The sequence below is a fragment of the Balaenoptera borealis genome (genome assembly GCF_965194805.1).
Source record: "Balaenoptera borealis genome assembly, chromosome: 1".
In the NCBI taxonomy this organism is placed as follows: Eukaryota; Metazoa; Chordata; class Mammalia; order Artiodactyla; family Balaenopteridae; genus Balaenoptera; species Balaenoptera borealis.
The window spans coordinates 62,018,223-62,041,940 of NC_138860.1; the positions used below are offsets into that span (position 1 = coordinate 62,018,223).

The following is a 23,718-nucleotide window of genomic DNA, read 5'->3' on the forward strand; positions in this document are numbered from 1 at the left end:
TCTTAAACAACAATCTAATGATTGATCCTGGGCAGTTTCATTATCACAAGCCCAGGGCCTCTTTTGGACTGCCTGTGGTTTGAACTGGTAAATAAATCCTATGCCTGTGGTTGTGAGTGCTGTGAGCCTGCAGGACTCACCAGTTCTGCTTCCTGATTCGTTAAGTGAAATCTCACCAACTCTGGGCCATGCTACAAGTCTGGAGTTTTGCAGCAACTTGGAGAGAAGAAAATCTTAAGATGGTACACAGCGTTTCTAGGTCTCAGACCATATCAAGCACTTGGCAGGGAGACACTCGCTCGAGCTAGGTCAGGTGAACAGAGTTGTCTGTAATGAAACAAGCAGCCACTTTTACTGTCTCCAGCACTTCCAGCTGCTCTAAGCAACAGCTTTATTTCCTTCTGTAAATAGTGTGCTAAGTAATAGACCCACCTACAGGATGCTGAGAAAAGTGCAGCAGTAGGAATTTAAGGCCACAAAGGAGGGCTCATCTGTTGGCTTCTCTACTTCTCTGCTCATCTCTGCCCTATTCCTTTTGAGAAAAATATTCACTCCTTATATGCTCAAAACGGCAGGATTCTTTACTCCCACTGACCAGCCCACAATCACATGTTCCACGTTGCAGGTTGGCCAACCCATCCTGAGCAAACCCATGCTGTCTGGTTTCAAAATGAAGATCCCGCATTCCAGGGAGGTCCTCAGTCCCAAGCAAGCCAGGGTCGTCACCTTCCATGTTTGCCACTTCTGTTTCCCAAGGACTCACTGACTTCCCTCTGGGACAAGAAGGTATCCTTGGTGCCCTGTATCTCATCCTCCCTGCTGGGAGAGAAATTTATGGCCTCATCCTGCTCATGGCCCTCCTGGCAGCAGACTTACCAAACAGTGGCATAACTTACACATATGTGCTCCCAATTTGAAGTCTAGTCATTATAAAGGATTATAAAATCCTCTTCATCCATTTCATCACATTTGTGAATTTTAAAAATGCAAACTTAGTCCAACACTTCTGAACTACTTCTATCAGTGCTTTGACTACAGCACTTTTTTTTTTTTTGATGTCAATACGCCTACTTTATAAAATCTATCCTAAAATCAACCCCCTCTTTTTAATGACAATCAATATTTTTGAGACTTCATTAGACTTTGAGGTCACATTTCCATTAATAATCCAAACTATAATAGATTCACACCTATAGTCTACTTACTCCAGGAACTTCAGTCTTTTGCCAGACTCTGTCCCAAAAAGCTTCTGACAATCCCTTAGGGATGCTTCCCTGTCACTCAGTCCTTCCTGGAGGACAGCAATTGGCTAGCAGCACCCCTGGTCCTCACTTGCCCCTGAGGCCCTGCTCATATCACCGTGTTCTTACCTCCTGCTTCTCTGCTCCCTACAGCCAGCCTCTCCACAAGCGTGAGCACAGATCCCTTCCTTAATTGCCACAGTAGTCCTAGAGACCTGGTATACATTTGATAAGAAACCAAGAGAAAGCACAAGCAGAGTAAATAACTGCTCCTACTAGGTCCACTCTCAGTACAGTGGGGATATCGCATTGTGGATGGGAGCATGGTAGGGAGACCTACCATCGCATGGTCTGAATTCCACCCTTTAGTAGTTGTGTGATATTGGGAAACCCATCCAAGCTCTCCAAGCCTGTTTCCTCATCTATAAAGGGGCAATAATGATAACATCTATCCAACATGAAAACTGGTACATGAATGTTCACAGCATCATTATTCATAATAGCCAAAAAGTAGAAACAACCCAAACGTCCATCAACAACTGAAAGGGTAGACAAATGGGGGTATATAGTGGAATATTACTTGGAACAAAAAGGTGTGAAGTACTGATTCATGCTACAACATTGATGGACCTCAGAAACAATATGCTAAGTGAAAGAAGCCAGTCACCAGGGACCATATCTTACCTGATTCCATTTAAATTAAATGTCTAGAAATCTATACAGAAAGAAAGTAGATTAGTGGCTGCCTAGGGCTAGGGATGGAAGGGAGCAGGAAGAAAATGGAAAGGGACTACTAATGGCCACAAGGTTTCTTTTTATTTTATTGGAGTATAGTTGCTTGACGATATTGTGTTAGTTTATACTATACAGCAAAATGAATCCGCTATACGTATACACACATCCCCTCTTTTTTGGATTTCCTTCCCATTTAGGTCACCACAGAGCACTGAGTAGAGTTCTCTGTGCTATACAGTAGGTTCTCATTGGTTATCTATCTTATACATAGTATCCATAGTGTATATATGTCAATCCCACTCTCCCAATTCATCCCCTCCCCCCTTGGTATCCATAGTTTGTTCTCTACGTCTGTGTTTCTATTTCTGCTTTGTAAATAAGATCGTCTATACCAATTTTTTCAGATTCCACACATATGTGTTAGTATACGATATTTGTTTTTCTCTTTCTGACTTACTTCACTCTGTATGACAGACTCTAGGTCCATCCACGTCTCTACAAATGACCCAATTTGGTTCCTTTTTATGGCTGAGTAATATTCCATTGTATATATGTATCACATCTTCTTTATCCATTCCTCTGTTGATGGGCATTTAAGTTGTTTCCATGTCCTGGTTATTGTAAACAGGGGCACAAGATTTCTTTGTGGAATAATTAAAATATTCTAAAATTAGATTATGATGATGGTTACACAACTCTATAAATATACTTGGAAAACCAATGAATTGTATGCTTTAAACAGGTAAATTGTATGATATGTAATTTGTACATCATAAAGCTACTTAAAAAGTAATAGAACCTACCTTGTAAGCTTATTGTAAGAGTTAAATTAGATAATGCATGTAAAGTGCTTAGCACAGTGCCTGGCACATATTAAGTGCTCAGTAAATGTTAGCAGTTATGATTAACACACAGCAGTCCAACTCAAGACATTTCAGCGAGTCATTCTTAAATAGAACGGAGTGTAAACTATCATCGACAGCTGTGGGTAGGTTGTGCTGCAACAAGCCCACCCAGTTTCTTTTTGGTTTATTTCTTTGTTTGTTTTTACCATCCACCTCTTCCCCCAGGTAAGATGAAGGTCATGGCTTTATGAGCTGTTCCCCTCATCCATCATGGGATGCTTTCATCAGCATCTGTAAGCAACACTTTAAAAAAAGAGGGAAAGAATGAAAGAGAGGGAGGAAGGAAGGAGAGAAAGTGAAAGAATCAAAGGAGAGAAGCAAGGTAGGAGGGAAAGAGGGATGGACAGAGTAACCTCCAAGGAAGCATGATAAAACTCCAGGTGTGCAGAGGTTAACAATATACAGACCAAAAACAAACAAAAAAGTTCTGCCAAAGAGATATGATCTTACAGAGACAAAAACTTAACAAAAATATATACAAACCAAACATGTTGCTTCCCCATCCAAATTTTCCAAGCACTGCTAAGGATTATTTCTATAAATTCTGGGTTAATATCTATGGAGTGCCAACCATGTGCCAGGCACATGTGCAGGGTATTAGAGATATATCAGTGGAAAACAGTCTTTGTCCTCAAGTATAACCAAGACAATCACCCAGCCTGGAACAGCAAAATAAATCATTTCTTTAATTTAAATCTCTAACTAGAGTGACTGTCAACATCTGCCAGCTCAAGTTAATAGAATTCGTAGGGGTGTCCTCACTTCTCTCATGACTGTCCGCGGTACGGCCCTGGACGCTCCTTCCCCAAGTATCCCACTCAGCAGTTTCAGCCCAGGCCCCAAATGTGCAAGCTCTTGAGGATCAACTCTTTCAACTCACACACCAGCCATTTTTCTCAGTACATACGAGTGTCCAGGTGGCTGCAGGAGTCCACATGGGGTCCAGAAGCATCTGTTACCTTTGATGGTTCTTGTGTAGAAACCAATCGTCCCTTCAAACCATCCCTCCCATTTGGTGAATTTTGTCTTAGAGGTCATATTATACTTTTCCTGCTGCCCAAACTTGGTCTGGGCTATCCCAGGCTACCCAATATATTTTACTAAATTTGAACCACAAAGAGAGAGAGTTAAGATCTGAATCCCTTTCCTTCTAAGACATCGATACATTCCTAACTACCTTTGTCCAATCTCTGCTCAACAGCCTCCAAGCTCCACGTCATCCAATGGGTATGTGGGAGGGAAACCGCGGCTCCCCCTCTGGAACCAGCCGTGGTTCGCCTGAAACTCCCTGTATGCTCCTCCCCACAACCCTGCTCCCCAAAAGTGCTCTTCTAGAACAGAGTGAGTCTGCGCCAAAGGTTATTAACTTCTCCAGTAGCAACAGGAAACTCCCCGCTAAATAGATACACAGGTACATCCACACGCGTGTAAACACACACCCAGTTACTCCCACGAGGCACTGCAAGGCAGAGCGGTCATGAACAGAAAAAGTGAATTTCAGATTCTTCCATGTTGAGAACAAGAATGTGACCAACGTCTCGCTCCAGTCCCAGGCTGATTCTCTCCAAGTCCTAACATGGGCCTGACAAGATGTGCTGACCTCCAGGTCTCCCAGATTCCAGTTTTCTCTCGGTTGCCTGGGGTCCCCACCACTGCTCTTCCTACACCCTTGTGCCTGTGAGAACAACGGAAGAGGGAGGGGCTTTTGTGCCTTCTCTTTTGGGATCACAGGCAGTTCCCTTGTTAAGGATTCCTAGATTGACTCTCCAAGGACCAGAGGGCAGGTTTTTTCCACAGAGGGCTGGCATCTCTACAATATTTTGTTTGTCCCACATAAATAGCGCCCCAGGGATGTTCCCCAGGCTCTCAGAGGCTGCAGCAAGGACAAGGAAAAACAAGCTTGGGTGCTGCATTGGTTAGTTTAATGTGTAACTTGGCTAGGTTGAAGGTATTTTGTAGATGTGACTAACATCATCTACAATCAACTGACTTTAAATAAAAGTGATTATCCTCAGTAACGTGGATGAACCTCAGCCAATCAGTTGAAAGTTCCTAAGAACAAAAGTGAAGTTTCCTTGAGGAAGGAGAAATTCCACCTGTGGACCGTGGTGTCCACACCTGCTTGAGCTTGCCTACAGAGTTCAAGTTTGCCTAACCTCCCCCCAACAAGTGCATACGCCAATTCCTTGCAGCCAATCAATCCACACATACACATATACGTATATGATTTACTGGTTTTGTGTCTCCAGTAGAACCCAGAGCGTTGCAGATGCCTCATACTCTTTGTAAAATCTGCTACTACAGAACATTGTTTTATAGATGTGGAAACTGAAGTCCAGTAAGGTGTAGTAACTTGCTCAATGCCAAGGTGAGGTAACTTGCTCAATGCCAGTGGCAGAACTGACATGTAAATTTCAGGTTTCTTCCTCTGTGCCCATTGCTCTCAATGCTCTTTCCTCTGTAGATTTTAGACTGTCATCCATCAGAAGTGGCACAGTATTGGTCTGCAAGATCTTCACTACAGAGAAGCCCTACTTTCTATAGCATTAAACGTCAAAATCTTCTGCACAGGCCCAAACACCTACCTGTCAATGCCAAAAGCCCTGCTGAGCGGCAGTGTCAAAGGCTGCCTATTGCTCCCAATCCAATTCCTGGTATTTGGTGGGTCTTGACACAGTAATTTAGAAATTAGGAGTTGGCTACCTGCTCACGTACCCCATCTGTCCCTGCTCCTCTCTGCCATCGCCACCACTGCAGAGGAGTGGGAAGCAGTGGGTCTTTGCAAAAAAATGATGGCTATAAAATGCCTTCCATATCTGCCGATTTTCTCCTCACTCTGCCCTGCCACATATACTCTATGCTTTCTTTTTGTCTCTTGGCTGACAAACATCAGCGAATTTTTATACAGTCATCAATTAATCTCTTCACCTCAGTAAGTCAGAAAGAGACAGACAAATACCATATGATATCACTTATATGTGGAATCTGAAATATGACACAAATGAACTTCTCTGCGAAACAGAAACAGACTCACAGACATAGAGAACAGACTTGTGGTTGCCAAGGGGGAGGGGGAGTCGGGGAGGAAAAGACTGGGAGTTTGGGATTAGCAGATGCAAACTATTATATATAGAATGGATAAACAAGGTCTGACTGTATTAGCAAAGGGAACTGTATTCAATATCCTGTGATAAACCAAAATGGAAAAGAATATGAAAAAGAATGTATGTATATGTATAACTGAATCACTTTGCTGTACATCAGAAATTAACACAACATTGTAAATCAACAATACTTCAATGAGAGAAATTTTTTTTTAAATAGTAATAATCTCTTCACCTCAATAAAACTTACCTCTGATGTCCTTCTCTCAGGAACTCAATTAATAGCTAAATAATTTGATAATTTATATTGCCTGTGGTAATGTAGGCAACAAACAAGTCAAACAGCTATTCTTCACAGATAATATTTCTACAGTAAAATGATTTTTCTTGTCTCAACCCAAAAGAAACACAAACTGGAAAAATAAGTTGGGGTAGGTCAGGCACCAGGAGATAAAGTCTTAGGGGATCCTAAGTCAGTGCCTTTCAAATCCTGTCACGTACACTGTGACCTACTCCATTCATGGGTAATGTTAAACCAGTGTTTTCTCATCCCTAAACTGAATGGACAACAATAAACGCTTTCTAAAGTCCTTGTAACAAAACAGTCCTTTAACTGCTAGAAGTGTTCAGAGGCTGAATTTACTATGCTGCATTCTGGTGTAATTGTCTTGTGGAGGTGGGGAAAAAGTGAGAATCTACTACAAGAAGGTAGACATTGCCTCTGCCAGTCATCCAGAGAGAAGATGGGAAACCTCAGAAAAGAAACTCCTACGTTTTTCTGGGCATCAGTCTCTTGGTTTGAACATCAAAGAATCGAATTAATATACTGAGGGTATTTCTACTTAAAACTGAAAAGATGATCTGAATGGAGGGCTAGATGGGAGGTAGACAGGGTGCCAGAGACAGAGTTCCTACTATTTGATTCCATTTATATGAAGGTCAAGAACAGGTTAAACTAACATGCAGTGACAGTGGTCAGAGTAGTATTTATCTTGGGGGCGAGTATTGCCTGGGAAGGGGCACACGGAGCCCTCTAGGGTGCTGGAAATATTCTATATTTTGATCTTATTAGGAGTTTTACAAGTATGTACCTATGTAAACATTCATCAAGCTTTAAGCTTTAAACATTAAGATTTGTGGGCTTCCTATCATATATGTCCATCTCAATACAAATAAAAATGTTAAAATCAATGCTAGTAAATTGAAGATGATTAAACTAACTTGAAAACAAAGTTATGTAGATGTATATAATATAATCCTTTCTGTTATCGAGTTTCCCTCTATAAGCCTCTAGAAAAAAGACAGTACAACTTGGCTGGTGCATCCAAGTGGGGTGATCATGGGTCCACAGCTGAGGCAGTGATAGAGCCCATTGCAGTGGAGACTGTAGTGATTTTGAGAGATTCCCCAGGAACCTAGAACGTGCAAAATCTAACTGCCCCTCTCACAGAACATTCTCCCTCCATTGCCAACTGAGGAGGATCTGGGGTCACTTTGGTAACAGTGGTTTTCCTCGCAGCCCCTTCTGTACTTTTGTAATCATGATCCAAGATCCTAACCGCAGCCTGAGAACCAAGATGTCGGTGGTGGTGCCAGGCAGACACGCTGACCTGCAGACGGAGGTGATTAGAACACACACACTAGGACCCAGCCACACCACGGAGGTGATCTCCACTAGTCAACAAGAAAGAGCTGCATTTGCCCAAGTAGCTGTGTAACGAGTGCTGAGCGCAGAATCCAGCCAGTACAGATCTGCAGAAACCATGTGTTGGATGCCCCAAGGGGAGAAACTTCACTTAAAAGGAGCGTCTCAGTCCCTTTTCTAGGCGAGACTAGTCACATGTACTAACGAAGCTTGCTACTTGCCACAACTTTTAACCACTGGCCTTAACAGGTATTTCCAATTCCATTTTGTTTATGATAAATATAAGCTCCATTTTTTTCCATTTTTTTAAAAATTTATTTTATTTTTATTTATTTTTGGCTGCGTTGGGTCTTTGTTGCAGTGCGTGGGCTTCTCATTGCGGTGGCTTTTGCTGCAGAGCATGGGCTCTAGAGTGCAGGCTCAGTAGTTGTGGCGCGCGGGTTCAGCTGCTCCATGGCATGTGGGATCCTCCCGGACCAGGGATCGAACCCATGTCCCCTGCATTGGCAGGCGGATTCTTTTTTTTTTTTTTTTTTTTTTTTTTTTTTTTTTTAAGCACTTTTCTTTTTTTTTTTTTTTTATAGCTACTTTATTTATTTATTTTATTTTATTTTTGGCTGTGTTGGGTCTTCGGTTCATGCGAGGGCTTTCTCTAGTTGAGGCAAGTGGGGGCCACTCTTCATCGCGGTGCAGGGACCGCTCTTCATCGCGGTGCGCGGGCCTTTCACTATCGCGGCCCCTTCCCGTCGCGGGGCACAGGCTCCAGACGCGCAGGCTCAGTAGTTGTGGCTCACGGGCCCAGCTGCTCCGTGGCATGTGGGATCTTCCCAGACCAGGGCTCGAACCCGTGTCCCCTGCATTAGCAGGCAGATTCTCAACCACTGCGCCACCAGGGAAGCCCGGCAGGCGGATTCTTAACCACTGTGCCACCAGGGAATTCCCTTTTTCCGTTTTTAAAGCATCTTTACAGGCCTAACATAGCCTGTAACATAGTGAAGCTTGGAATTAATGAGCCGGTGCGTGTTTGCCCGTGTTGGGTGGCTTGTTCATCCCATAGCAGATGGGACTCTGGCAGCGAGTCCCTCCAAACCAGCCAGCTCGGCAGGATGGAGTATGGGCATGGCAGCCCCCACTGCAGATGCAGAGAGTAGGAGGAGGGGAGGTAGTTCCCCCAAGTGCGTGGGAGGGGCTGTGGGAATTTGTACCCAGAAGGTTGGGTTGCGTGGCAGACATCGTGGCTGTCTCTACGGAGACGGTAATGGGAAGGGTTTGGAATCTTCACACCCCAGAGGCTCTTCCCTTATGCCTTTTCCAGCACTGCATACACCTTCCCTGACCTCTGCTCCCGGATGCCCATATTCTGTTTACCAACCTGGCCAGGAGCCAATGAGTGGAGAAAATAAAAGGGAGGGAGTTGAAACAAGTGCCACTGGAATGTCCCAGTTGCCTTTCCCCAACTTTGATTAACCTATAGTTCCATAAAACAGGACTAATAGTCTTCACAAATGTGACATGCTATTATTCACCCAAAGTTATTCCAGTCTTGGGGAAACGTGGCAAACATCTACCAGACTTCAGATATCTTTTATTGAGTTTTTTTCTTAATAACCTAGTGTTCTCACTCTCCTCATATCACACCTCCACACCCCTTCATCCCAGGTCTAGGAGGTGCCAAAGGGAATGAGCAGCGCCTGCAAACTCCTGGCCTAAATACGGTGGGCAGAGGTGTTTGGTGATAAGAGTGGCTCAGCAGGACAGGGGAGAGCCACGGAAACGCCATTAGGTTCCACAAGGGGAGACACTTTCAAATAGACCAGGCCTTCAGGAGAGTTAAAATCTCCACCACCTGGCTAAAGGAATTGTATTAACTCTTTCTATCCAAGTGGGATTTAAATTTCTTTTAAATGTCATGTGATAGAAGAGGTGAAGAAGCCTAAAACTCTGAAGTGGCACCATTTCTGAGTCAGATAAAGAAGATGCATGAGCAAGGAAAGGATGTAAAAGGCTTCAAAGTTTGTCCAATATGTCAGAGACTCTGTCATTTATTAAACTGACTTAAGCAATTAATCAGAAATTAGCCCTGGACTATCTGGAGAAAATACCAAAAAGTATATGACTCTAGCTGCATGGCTAAATAGAGATCCTCCACGTGGAAGCAGCTATCACGTTGTGTTTAAAAATCATCGCAGGTTCCAAGCTGAGCATCCAGTTAAGACTGATAAGGTATATTCGCCCCACACTCAGCTAACACTTATATTATTGCTTCACAGAGGCCCCAATTCACCTGAGCAATATAAATGAAGAAAGGAAGGAGGTTACTGGCTTCTTTCTGCTCTGTGCCTCTGGGCCCATCTTCTGGCTCCTCCAGGCTGGGGGGAGGCGCAGGAAGGTGAGACTAAACGTAGGTGTTCATAGACCTAATTGTACTTGCTAAGCACTTAGGTGTGTGACCAATCACTGCAGTGACTGGTGAAGAGGCCTAAACTTCTAACTTACCAAAATACCATCTTGCAGAGATGCTAGTATGTTAATATCTTAATGGCCTCTAATGATATCGCAGAGGGACCAGGGAAACCAAAAACAGTCCTGCCTCAGGGAGTTTTTCAAAGAGCAGTCGTGTAGGTACATTGTGCCTTGGTCACTCACACACCAGTTAGGGACCCGGAGCTCTGGCCAGGCAACCCTAAGTGTGGTCAAGAGGCTTCCCAGGATACTGGCATCGTTTCTAGAGATCCACGTCCAAAAATGGAATGGCACCAAAATATCAGGCTAACCACAACATGTTAAAAGACCCTTCTCTGCAGAAAGAGCCATGGACTCAACAGGACGTCCCAGGCTAGGGCTTGGTCTGCGTGGGTTTGCATGGGCTCCACTGATGGAATAGAGGTGGGAGCAGCTGAGCCACTGCCAGGCTCCGAGTGGACCCTCAGGCTCCCTCAGGGATGACCCAAGAAGGCCACCAGTCCGTGCAGCGTGATGTTGATGATGGGAGAACTGCCCATCACCCAGGTCTGGAAACCTCACTCCTGTGGCGATCAGCACGTCCAGTGGTGGACAGAAAAGGAAAAGGAAAACCAATGAAACCGTGATTCTGCTCATTGGCTACAGCAATGGCCTAGGCTGGGGCAGAGGTTGAAACTCTTATCTGATGAGGTTCCTGGAGTATTTATCATTCTCTTTCTCTATTCCAGGCAAGCTGTTTCCAAATTTGGCTCTGAGGTCACTGTCTGGGGCACTTGTACGAAACACAGATTCCTGGACTCCAGCCCCAAAGATTCTGATCCAGGAGGTATGGAGTAGGCCCAGGAATCTGTTTCTAACAGGTGTTCCAGGTGATCCCGGCACAGGGGATCCAAGGACCGGTGTTTGGGAATAACCGCTCTAGTCCACACCGACTCCTTATATCATCAGTCACTGAGAATGGGCTGCATCTCATGTGTAACACCGAGCATGTCCCCGGGCTCCCACTCTGACCTGCTGCCCTGTCCCGGGACACGTGTCTCTGAGCTCTGCCCCCCAGTGAGCTCCACAACTGTCCATTTAGCACATGCACTTCACACCCACTCAACTCAACCAGTGTTTATTGGGCACCTACTATAGGCAAGGCACAGAACCAGATACTGCTTTGGGGAACAGAGACAAGAAGGCTGGGCCTCACCCTCGAGGGGCTCACAGTCTAGTGGGAGAGAGACACACGCACAGGTACTAAAAATACAAGGCAGAATGAGGTGAGCTGTAGAAGAGAGGCAAAACCAGCGGGAGGTCAGGGAGCCCAGCAGATCAGATGCTTGATGCAGTGGGTGGTGCTCTGGCCAGTCCCTGGGAGATGGGCAGGATTCGTACAGGCAGGACTGAACAGAGAAGGATATTTCAGGTACAGGAGTAGGTTTAGAGCTGGTAAAGTACACTGAATGTTCAAAAGACAGGGGCAGAATGTATGCCTTGATTGAAATATAGGATGCTAAAGGGAAAACAGGTAGCTAACGCTGGAAAAGTGGGCTGAGGGCAGATGGCAGAGGAGATCGACTCCAATCTGTAGGCAACGGTGAGCCATCGAAGGTTTCTAAGCCAGGGAGTGACATGATCTCATTTCCTCAATTCTCAATGCTATAATATGTGATTAGCTCTATTTCTGTTAACTTCACTCCATGGACTTACACCCTTTCTTGGTCTCAGAGCAGAAGCTCTGTGGCCACACATCCTTTCAGGGCTGCACAAAGCTACAAAGCAGTGGCCTTAGGCTAAGTAAATTTTGAGCTCACTTAACAGCCTTGCACCAACTACCTCCACAGAACAAGAAGGACAGCCTTCTTGAATCACTTGACAGTAAGGGGCAGGGCACAAGGAAAATACTCAACGAACTTTTGTTGCCTAAGCATAACGCGGATAAGTTGCAGAGAAAATGGGAGCACAAAAAAAAAAAATGGTGGAGAGATGCAGGTGACAAAATCAGCATCATCCAAACTAAACCATCTCCCTGTAGGCTTCTGGTATAACCCCGTTCACTGGGTGGGGAGACTCTGCAGTCTGACTCACTGGGATTAGTAGGTGAGGCTTCTAAGAGCTCTACACCTAGCAGGTCCTCTGCCGACACCTCTCCTCGGATCCCGCTTAACTATCCAGTGAGGAGGGAGAATGGCGCCCACCCCCACCCGGGCTACCACAGCCTGAGAAGGGACGCGAGGTCACTGCTGTCCAGGTAGACACAGCGATGCTGGTCAGCGAGGGCTCCCCCAGAACCTCCACACCAGCCGAAGCAGGTGCCTGGGTGGAGAGGGGCGAAGTCACAGCTGGATTACCCAGGAGAAACGCTCTCGGGGAGCTGGCATGCACCTCTGAGCCCGACCCGGAAGGGCCCCCGCCACCGTTGCTGATGGTCCACAGGCACGGGTAGGGACTGCAGAGAAACAGAGAGAGAGAGAGAGAGAGAAAATGCTTGACGACACACCCAGGAAGGAGCACGCACGCAGCGCTGAGAGGGGCACAGGTCTAGGAAGAGAGTATCTGACCATGGCGTTATTTCTAGCTCTGACACACACTGGCCCAGTTTCTGCAGAGAAGCAGCAAGATGTAATAGAATAAGCATATGATTAGGTGTCCTGAGACCTGCATTTTGATGCTGGCCCTACCTCTAGCTGAACATGGCATTTTATTTCTCTAGGCCTCACTTGCCACCTGTGTAAATGGACAGGGGAGTGAAAGGATGATATTTGGGCAGTATGATCTATGAGTAAGATCCCTCACTGACCAAGAGAGGTGATGTGGCCTAATAGCCAGGACACATTGTTGTCAGAAGACCTAGGTTTGAATCCTTGCACTACCACTTATTAGCTCTGTGACTTTGATCAAATTATTTAATGTATGAGCCTCAGTTTCCTCATCTTCAAGATTTGGAGTGATAATTAGTCATACCTTACAGATGTTGTTATGAGGATTAAATAAGAAAACGAGTATGTGATGTCTAACACATAGGACTCAGTAAATGATGGTTCTTATAATTAATTCTTCCATTCCAGATTTCTACCTGTCAGCTCTGGTCCCTGGTAGAAAGGCTGGGGAGCTGTACCACTTTCTTGGACTTCTCTCATCCTATGTCACTGGTTCACAAACTTGACTGCACACTGGAATCACTTAGCAAATTAAAAAAGAAAAAATACTGATGCCCGGGTTCTATCCCCCAAGATTCTGATCTAATTAGTCTGGCATGCGGTATCAGAAGTTTTTAAAGCTTTTCTGTTGACTGTAATGTGCAGCCAATTTTGCACCTTAACATAGAACCTAGATGAAAACGACTACAGTTGACACAGGCAGAATAACCTCCAGTGCTTTAGCCCTCACCATGTTCTGACTTTTCAGAGTCCCCATTTTGCCTGATACCGTATTGCTTGATAATAGGCTCATTACCTAATGTCAGTACTGAACACATTTGTTTTTCTCTAGCAAAGCCTTTATAGCGTCAGCAATGGGTTAAACATGCCACTGATGAAGCCAGAGGTAGCAATGCCACCCTGCACTCTCTGCCGTAGTTCAGATACCACAGGCCTCACTGGACCATATGAAACCTGCAGAAACCCAGGCTTTGTGGTTTTGGTGTTTTTGGTTTTGTTTTTAGCCAGCTCAGCTTGCTGGGATTCTGACCCCAATTCCCCAGTTTCCAGAAGAGACTCTTCTACAATTTCAGGCATCAGAGCCCCTTTCTGATGCCTCCTGGGCCAGTGGGAAAACCATGGGCTCTGAGTTACATTACTTACTGTATGACCTTCAGGCAGTTTTTAATGCCTCTGAGCTTTAGTTTCTCCAACAGGAAAATAGGAATTTTAATAGCAGCCTTATGGATGTCTTTGAATCCTATGAATGACTTACATAAAGGATCTAGTACAAAACTTGGCACATGGTTGTTCAATATCTTCAAGGACACTCTTTCCCTCACTTTCTACACAGCCCCAGTCAGTGCATTTCCCTGAGGTCCTCCAGTCAAGCACTGTCCAATAGGCTAAATTTTTGAGTAGCCACATTTTAAAAAGAAAAAGAATGAAAAGAAAACAATGAACTTATTGTTAATAATATTTTATGTAACTGAGAATATTCAAAATATTATCATTTCCACATGCATTCGGTATTAAAAAATTGTTGAGATTTTTATTCTTTGTTTTGTACTGAGTCTTCAAAATTCTGTGTGTTACACTTAACAGCACATCTCAGTTCGGAACAGCTGCATTTCAAGGGTCCAGAGCCAGAGGCGGCTGGGGGCTGCTGCATTGAACAGTACAACACTAGACCCTCGGGGGCCCCAGCGACATTAACATCAAAATCAAGATCACAGTTTACAGCAACACCTGGGAGCTGGTTAAAAATGCAGAATCTCAGGCCTCAACCCAGACCTATTAATCAGACTGTACAGTTGAACAACGTCCCAGGTGATTCTAATGCACATTAAAGTGTGAGAAGCACTGCTGTGGATCAAAGTTCTACCTTCCCCAAACTTTTTCTAGACCTGCAAGTCATAAGTCATCTACCATCTCCCCCCTCTGCCGCCAAAAAAAAGGATGGGACATCTTTTAATTTTGAATCCCTTTTTGGACCTTCTCAAAATTCTGCATACTTATATTGAACATAACAGCTGACATGTATATATTGATAGAATGTTACTGCTTACAACGCACTGTAATGCTTTTTCTAATTTTGCTGCTCACCATAACTCTACAGAGTAACTCACATTATTGCCATGTTACAGATAAGAAAGCTGAAGCTCAGTGAGGCTAAGAAAATTGCCCAAAGTCACAAAGTCAATAAGAAGTAAAACTGGGGCTCAAGTCCACATTTGTCAGACTCCAGGCCCCTTCCCTTTCCCCTCCACCATGCGGATTTCCAGTCAGAACTGAATGCAGGTCTCTGGTGTGAGAGTTATGCCATGGGTCCTACAAGCTACACTCAGCCCTATTGCCTGGGTTGAGGCCCGGACACCCAAAATCTGTCCCCATGTTAGAACAAACAGCTTGTAAGGATATGGACAATCAAGGGTCTTGAAGTCTCAGTGTGTATTTACACTTTTCCCCTTCAGTTCCCCTATATTCAGTATCTATCTGCTACCACCACAGTTCACAGTATTTCTTCCTGGTTTGAGATAAATGATTCCAGGCCATAATATCTTTTCCCTTCTAAAAATAAAATACGAAAGCTACAAAGAAAAGAGTACATGACTGAGCATGTGCTTTCCCACCACCCTTCCTCCAGGGATGAAAGGTTGATCCTGTCGTTACTTTCACTTCCTAGTGGCTTAGAAGTCAGGACAATAGCTTAGGCCAAGCCACCCCAGGAAAAAGAATGAACTCGAGTCCCCAGTGCTAAAATAAACCCTCAAGACCAATGAGCAAGTTGCTGGTGTTGGTCTTACCTAGGCCCTGGGTTGATTGGTCCGCTGGTGTGAGGTACAGACAGGATGCTGGCGTGGGGTGTGGAGGATAAGGAAGTCCAGCTGTCAGCTCCAGAGAAAACTTGCAGATTATTGCTGGAGCTTTCTATCAAATTCACTTTTGGGAAATAACAACAGTTCAATTGATGGAGCATGGAAAACATAAAGATGGTGACCAATGACATTATCCTAGGTCAAGATATAACCATGGCCTGTGCCACATGTGCCAACAGTTGTTAGTCCTTTCTGAAGGCCACAGAAAGGAGTGAGGAACTTAGGTTAATTCAGTGTCAGCCATATGTCACATACCGTTCATCTTTTAATCTTCACAGCAATGACTTCTCATCTCCCTTTTATAGATGAGGCTCAGATAGGTGGGAGGATTTGTCCTTTATGACACAGATCTAACTCATGTCACCACACTCACCTCCCCTTTAACATGGGCCATGCCATCATCTCAAGACAAGCCTAAGGAGCACCAGTGCCCCAGATGAGATTTCTGAGGACCAGGACCTATTTTCTCAGCAACCCCAAGGAGATTTAAACATCTCAAGAATAGTGCCTTCTGTCTTTGAATCACCATTTGTATAAATAGTGCCTATATAATAGAGAGGAAGAAGGAAAAGAAGGAGGGGAGGAAGGAGGGGAAAAAGGAAAGAGAGGAAGAGGATTCCATGTATATCCCTGGCCACGTCACTCCTTTTCATGATGTGGTCCTCGCAACTTCCTCAGCCTCAGCTCTTTCATCCACCACCTCGCCCCCCTCCCTCTACACTCTTTTCCCAAACTATTCCCCAGACAACCTAGGTTCTCTCCTCCTGCGTCTTTGCTCATACCACTCTCTCACCTGGAATGCCCTTCACCTCTGCCTGTGTCCTATGTCATCCCTCTTTCACCCCTGCCCACTCCCACACCTGTCCTTTTCTATTTATTCTTCAAATCTCAACTTAAACGTTAAGCCCTCTGGGTAGATCTAGCTGCTCTTTTTCCTTCATTCCCATAGCACCTTGGCTTGTGTGTTCTATAGGATGTTTTTCAAACTTTAGTGTGCATAGGAATCACCTGGGGATCTTGTTAAACTGAAGACTCTTTCAGAAGGAGAACCTGAGAGCCTACATTTCTAACAAGTTCCCAGGAGATGCTGCAGGTCCGAGGACCACATTAGAGCTCTCACCACATTGTATTAGGATTAATTATTTATGTATTCATGTAGCACTGGGCTCCTTCAGGGAAGAAACTAGACCTTAATCACCTTCCTAGCCCCACTGCCTAGAAGAGTGCCTGGTGCATAGCATTTGCTCAGAAGATGTGTTTTGTGTGCTGACCATGGGAAAGAACCAGAAAGTAGATGAGAACCCTGCTCCGTTTCTGATACATTAAGCTACATCTTCTCCCTTCGTGGCAGCAGCTGTCAAGGCTGCTGGGAGTAGCAGGCGATGGGGCTCAGGGACAGGTAGCTGGTGTCCCGCAAGTCCTCTGCAGGTACAGAGCTCAGGGTGTCCCTGAGGCTGGAACCTTAACACTCTCTTCCATCTCCCATGCCATGAACTTTACCTATTTGTTTCATTTAGTGTCAGTCTCCCCATATGAGAATAGAATCTCTATGAGAGGTAGGTATTAATCTATTTTGTTCATGGACAAAACCTGGTTCATAGTCAACCCTCAATAAATATTTGCTGCATGAATAACTGAATGAGAAATCAACCCTTGGTTTCATGTCTCCCTTCCTTCATACAGATCTAATAACCAGGCAAGATCTGGGCTTACACAAGGCCAAGGCAGACAAGGCAGCAGTCAATGAGGAAGAAAGTACACAAACAACAGCATCAGCTTAAAAAATAATCAGACTGCAAAAGTTATCAGGGTTGAGTTTGCATGCCTCCAAGTGAATCCGACCAAAGCAAGGATGTAGTCATTCACCTTCCCAGAGACCTTCCTAATAGCTCTCCAGTACTGGGCCCAGTATTCCCTGGACTGAGCCATACACTACAAATGTAGAAAAGAGCCATGTGAGGGCAATGAGCTGAGGGTCTCAGAGTCCTACGACTTAACTTGGCTTTTAGAGATGCAGCCTGAAACTGCTCAGTACACCAGCACCCTGGGAGGAGGACTTTCACAACCATTAGAAACTGGGTGTCTCCCAGTTTTTGTACTTACTTTAAATAATTACAAAACACTAATAATGTTGTAACTATATAATCAACTATTAGTATATAAAATAAAAAATTAAAATATTAATATACAATATTACATATATTAGATGAAAGGGATTCTATCTTCAGATATTTCCCCCTTTCTAGCTGTTTATCCATTTCTCACCACCACCGCCCACACCCACACCCCCAAGGGTTTAATTAGCAGAGTCACACACCTGAGGGAGAATGGTTTCTGTGCATGTACGCAGAAGGGTAGGGAGCCTGCCGGTGGTGTCCTCGGAGGCCAGTATAGTGCTCACAGCCATGGTGAGTGTGGGGAGCAGACAGAGGCAAAGGAGTAGCATACTGGTAATTGGTGTTTCCTGCTGTGCATACTCCATCTGGATTGGAAAAGATCCAGCCTCCCACTAGAAGAGACAAGAGGAAGACACAGAGAATGACTCTGTGAACTTCCACACCAAAATCAGGTTACCAGCTACTTTGCATAGTTATGTTTCTGTGTGAATGACACAATGTCTGTCCATGTGGAGTTATATACCACCACCCCCACTGCCACTCTCCTTCTATGTTAGCAGCAAAGTTGGCTTCTTTGGAAGTGGATGACGGGTCCTATCAAAGTTTGGAAAACCTCTTAAGAAATACTGTGGAATCACAGCTATATAAAATATTATTTGAATGTATAAGTTAATAGAAGTGCAAAAGTTAAGTTGCTTCTGACTTAATTGGATTAAATTAAAAGTCAATCTAAGAAGGAGGTGTTAGATGTATATCCTACTCACTGATCTACAGCTACCGAATGCTTAATTTGGTTACCCAGAAAGAGTGAAGGCCTCTCTCTTTCTGCCCAGTGGGAAGGTATCTTTAGTTCTCACTCCAAGCATGAGGAGACATGATCCCTCCCATCACCACCCCACAAAGAGGATTCTGAAAGCAAAAAGAGAGGGAGCTGGCTAGAAAACTTGACAAGAATCTTGTGACACATTTTGGAAAACTGCAAAATATTTCACAGAAATGTGTTTGTGAATGACCATCTCAATTGATGCAGAAAAAGCATATGACAAAAGTTAACACCCTATCGTAATAAAAACACTCAACAAACAAAGAATGCAAGGAAGTTGCCTCAAAATAATAAAGGCCATATAGGACAAGCCCACAGCTAACATCATACTCAATGGTAAAAAACTGAAAGCTTTTTCTCTAAGATCATGAACAGGACAAGAATATCCACTCTCACCACTTCCATTCAATATAGTACTGGAAGTCCTAGCTGAAGCAAATTGGAAAAAAGGAAAAGAAAGAAAGAAAAGGCATCCGAATTGGAAAGGAAGAATAAAATTATCTCTGTTCACAGATGACGCAATCTTATATGTAGAAAACCCTAAATATTTCACACAAAAAAAATTTTGGAACTAATAAACAAATTCAGCAAAGTTGCAGGATACAAAATCAACACACAAAAATCAGTTGCTTTTCTACACACTAACCATGAACGATCTGAAAAGTAAACTAGGAAAACAATTCTATTTAGAATAGCATCGAAAAGAGGAAAGTACTTTGGAATAAACTCTAGCAAGGAGGCAAAAGACTTGTACACTGAAAACTACTAAACACTTATGAAAGAAATTAAAGAAGATACAAATAAATAGAAAGACATCTTATGTTCATGGATTGGAAGGCTTAATATTATTAAAATGTTCATACAACCCAAAGCAATCTCTATCAAAATCCCAATGGCATTTTTGTCAGAAGTGTAAAGCAATACTAAAATTCACATAGACTCTCAAAGAACCCCAAATAGCCAAAACAATCCTGAGAAATAAGAACAAAGCTGGAGGCCTCACACTTCCTGATTTCAAAACACATTACAAACTACAGTACTCTAAATAGTATGGTACTGGCATAAAGACATATAGACCAATGGAAGAATAGAGAGCCTAGAAATAAACCCCGCTTATATGGTCAAATAATTTTCAACAAGGGTGCCAAGATTACATGATGGGGAAAGGATAGTCTCTTCAGCAAATGGTGTTGGGAAAACCAGATATCCACATGCAAAAGAAAGAAGTTTAACTCTTATATTACACCATATAAAAAAATTTAACTTAACTTAAAACAAATAAATAAAAAAATTTAAGACCTATAAAATTCCTAGAAGAAAACACAGGAGAAAACTGCATGAAATTGGATTTGGCAATGATATCTTGGATATGACACCAAAACACAGACAACAAAAGCAAAAATAGACAAACTATGTCAAACTTTAAAACTTCTGCACAGCAAAAGAAGCAATCAACAGAGTGAAAAGGAAATCTACAGAATGGAAGAAAATATTGGCAAACTATATATCTGATAAGGGATTAATGTCTAGCATATATAAAGAACTCCTACAACTCAACAATAAAAACAACAACAAAACCCCAATTAAAAATGAGAAAAGGGCTTGAATAGACATTTCTCCAAAGATATACAAATGACCAATAAGTATATGAAAAGATGTTCAACATCACTATTCATCAGCGAAATGCAAATCAAAACTAGACATCACATCATACTATTAAGATGGCCATTATCCAAAAACCAAAAAAACAAAATAGGAAACAACAAGTGTTGGTGAGAATGTGGAGAAATTAGAACCCTTGTGAACTGCTGGTGGGAATGCAGAATGGTGCAGCTGTCATGGAAAACACTATGGAGTTTCCTTAAAAAATTAAAAACAGAAGTACTACATGATCCACCAATCCCACTTCTGGGTATATATACAAGAGAATTAAAGACATTTGCAAACCTATGTTCACTGCAGCATTATTCACAGTAGCCAAGAGGTAGAAGTAATCTAAATGACCAACAACAGATTATTGGATAAGCAAATTTGGTATATACATGCAAGTAAATATTATTTCAGCCTTAAAAAAGAAGGAAATCCTGTCATATGATAAAACATGGATGAGCCTTGAGGGACATTAGGCTAAGCAAAAGAAGCCAGTCACAAAAAATCAAATATTGCATGATTCCTCTTACACTAGGTATCTAAAGGATATGCAAATAGAGATAGAAAGTAGAACAGTGGTAGCCAGGGGCTTTGTGGGGAGGGAGATGTGAAGAGATGTAGTTTGGTGAATATATGTAGTTTCAGTCATGCAGGAATGGGGGTGGGGGGCAGGCAGGTGGTTCTGGGAATCTGTTGCACTAAAATGTGCCTGTGGTTAACAATATTACACTGTACATGTGGAAATTGTTGTGAGGGTGCATTTTATGTCATGGTTTTTTGCCACAATAAAAAAAATTTAGTGAACATTCTGAATAGAAGGCTCTACTTCAAGTGAATTCATGGAAAAAGATTGAGACTTAGTAATACAGGCCCTGGAACAAGAAGTACATCCTTTCACCAAACTAGCTCTCAACTGAGGGGCCCACAGATAAGGATTCAGACACACCAGAGATGTTCCCTAAGAATATTGACTAGGGATTGTCACCAGGGCTTCAGTAATATGGAAATGGAACTTTTATTTAAAACCATTTGCTTAATACTTTTTAAGTATAAGTAAGCAAATTGTACAGAATTCATATTACAAAATGTATGTCAGTCATTCTCAACAAATCCTTTTGTTATCTTCATTTTCTCATTTTTGTATAGACACGTGGCCCAAGGGATCCCTACCTGAATAACAGAATCAAGATTCAGGTGTCCAGTGAGCAAAGCTAGGCAAGTGGTCCCACAGAACCAGACTTTTGTCCATGTAGTTTGCCACATATAAGGTATATACCTTAAGAAGCTTACTGAGAAGCAACATATGAACTTTGAAAAGGTATAGTTCCACATGTGATCCTATCCTATACAAAAATGTTTTTTACTCCAGGTCACTTAAAAAGTGCTTTTTCTATGGATAAATTCCTAGAAATGTACAATCTCCCAAGACTGAATCAGGAAGAAATAGAAAATATGAACAAATTGATTACCAGTAATGAAATTGAATCAGTAATCAAAAAACTCCCAACAAACAAAAGTCCAGGACCAGACCACTTTACAGTTTAATTCTACCAAATATTTTAAAAAGTTAACACCTATCCTTCTCAACTATCCCAAAAGCTGAAGAGGAAGGAATGCTTCTGAGCTCATTCTATGAGTCCAGCATCACCCTAATACCAAAACCAGACAAAAGCACCACAAACAAGAAAATTACAAAACAAAGCAAAAAGGAAAAAACAACAAAAAAGAAAATTACAGCCAATATCTCTGATGAACATAGATGTAAAAATGCCCCAAAAAATTAGCAAACTAAATTCAACAATATATAAAAAGGATTATATACCATGATCAAGTAGGATTTATCCCAGAGATGCAAGGATGGTTTGATATCTGTAAATCAATCAATGTGATACACATTAATAAACTGAAAAATAAAAATCATATGATCATCTGCATAGAGGCAAAAAAAAAAGCTTTTGACAAAATATAACATCCATTTATGATAAAAACTTTTAACGAAGTGGGCATAGTGGGAACATACCTCAACATATTAAGACCATATATTGACAAGCCCACAGCTAACATCATACTCAATGATGAAAAGCTGAAAGCATTTTCTCTAAGATCAGGAACAAGACAAGTATGCCCACCCTTGCCACTTTTATTCACCATATTATTGGAAGTCCATAGGCACAGCAATCAGACCAGAAAAATAAATAAAAGGAATCCAAATTTGAAAGGAAGAAGTAAAACTGTCACTGTTTGCAGATGATACTATATAATGAAAATTCTAAAGACACCACCAAAAAATTACTAGAACTAATAAATGAATTCAGTACAGTTGCCAGATACAAAAATAATATACTGAAATCTGTTATTTCTATACACTAACAATGAACTATCAGAAAGAGAAATAAAGAAAACAATCCCATTTATAATTATATCAAAAAGAATAAAATATCTAGGACTAAATCTAACCAAGGAGGTAAAAGACCTGTACTTGGAAAATTATAAGACACTGATGAAAGATAGTGAAGATAACACAAACAAATGGAAAGACACACCATGTTCATGGATTGAAGTAATTAATATTGTTAAAATGACCATGCAACCCAAGGCAATCTACAGATTCAATGCAATCCCTGTCAAACTACCAAAGATAATTTTCACAGAACTAAAACAAATAATTCTAAAATTTGTATGGAAACACAAAAGACCTTGAATAGCGAAAGCAATCTTGAGAAAGAAGAACAAAGCTGGAGGTATCATGCTCCCTGATTTCAAACTAAACTGCAAACCTACAATAATCAAAACAGCATGGTACTGGCACAAAAACAGATACATACATCAATGAAACAGAATAGAGAGCCCAGAAATAAACCTACACTTACATGATCAATTAATCTATGACAAAAGAGGCAAGAATATACAATGGGGAAAAGATAGCCTTTTCAAAAAGTGGTGCTGGGAAAACTGCACAGCTACATGAAAAAGAATCAAACTGGACTCCTTTCTCATATCATATACGAAAATAAACTCAAAATGGATTAAAGACTTAAATGGAAGGCCTGAAAGCATAAAACTCCTAGGAAAAAACATAGGCAGTACACTCTTTGACATCAGTCTTAGCAATATTTTTTTTTGGATCTGCCTTCTCAGGAAAGGGAAACAAAAGCAAAAATAAACAAATGAGACTACATCAAACTAAAAAGCTTTTACACAGAGAAAAAACAAAAAGGCCACCTACTGAATGAGAGAAGATATTTGCAAATGATATATGTGGTTAATATCCAAAATATACAAAGAATTCATACAACTTATCATCAAAAAAGCAAACAACCCAACTGAAAAATGGGAAGAGGAACTGAAGAGACATTTTTCCAAAGAAGACCTACAGATGGGCAACAGACACATGAAAAGATGCTCAACATCATTAATTATCAGATTAATGCAAATCAAAACCACAATGAGATATTACCTCACACCTGTCAGAATGGCTATTATCAAAAAAATAATGTGTTTGTGAGGATGTGGAAAAAATGGAACCCTTGTG

The 23,718-nt window shown here is 42.3% G+C and overlaps 1 protein-coding gene across 1 annotated transcript in view; it reads right to left on the minus strand.

The window, feature by feature from the left end:
• Window positions 1–11,194: 11,194 nt before the first annotated feature.
• Window positions 11,195–23,718, minus strand: part of TBX19 (T-box transcription factor 19) — a 28,324-nt gene continuing 15,800 nt past the window's right edge. The window contains exons 6-8 of the mRNA XM_082405973.1: window positions 17,914–18,105; window positions 15,525–15,660; window positions 11,195–12,527 (exon numbers count right to left, since the gene is read on the minus strand). Of these exons, the coding sequence (XP_082262099.1) occupies window positions 12,242–12,527; window positions 15,525–15,660; window positions 17,914–18,105 (614 nt within the window). The 3' untranslated portion in view covers window positions 11,195–12,241. The remainder of the gene's footprint in view (window positions 12,528–15,524; window positions 15,661–17,913; window positions 18,106–23,718) is intronic.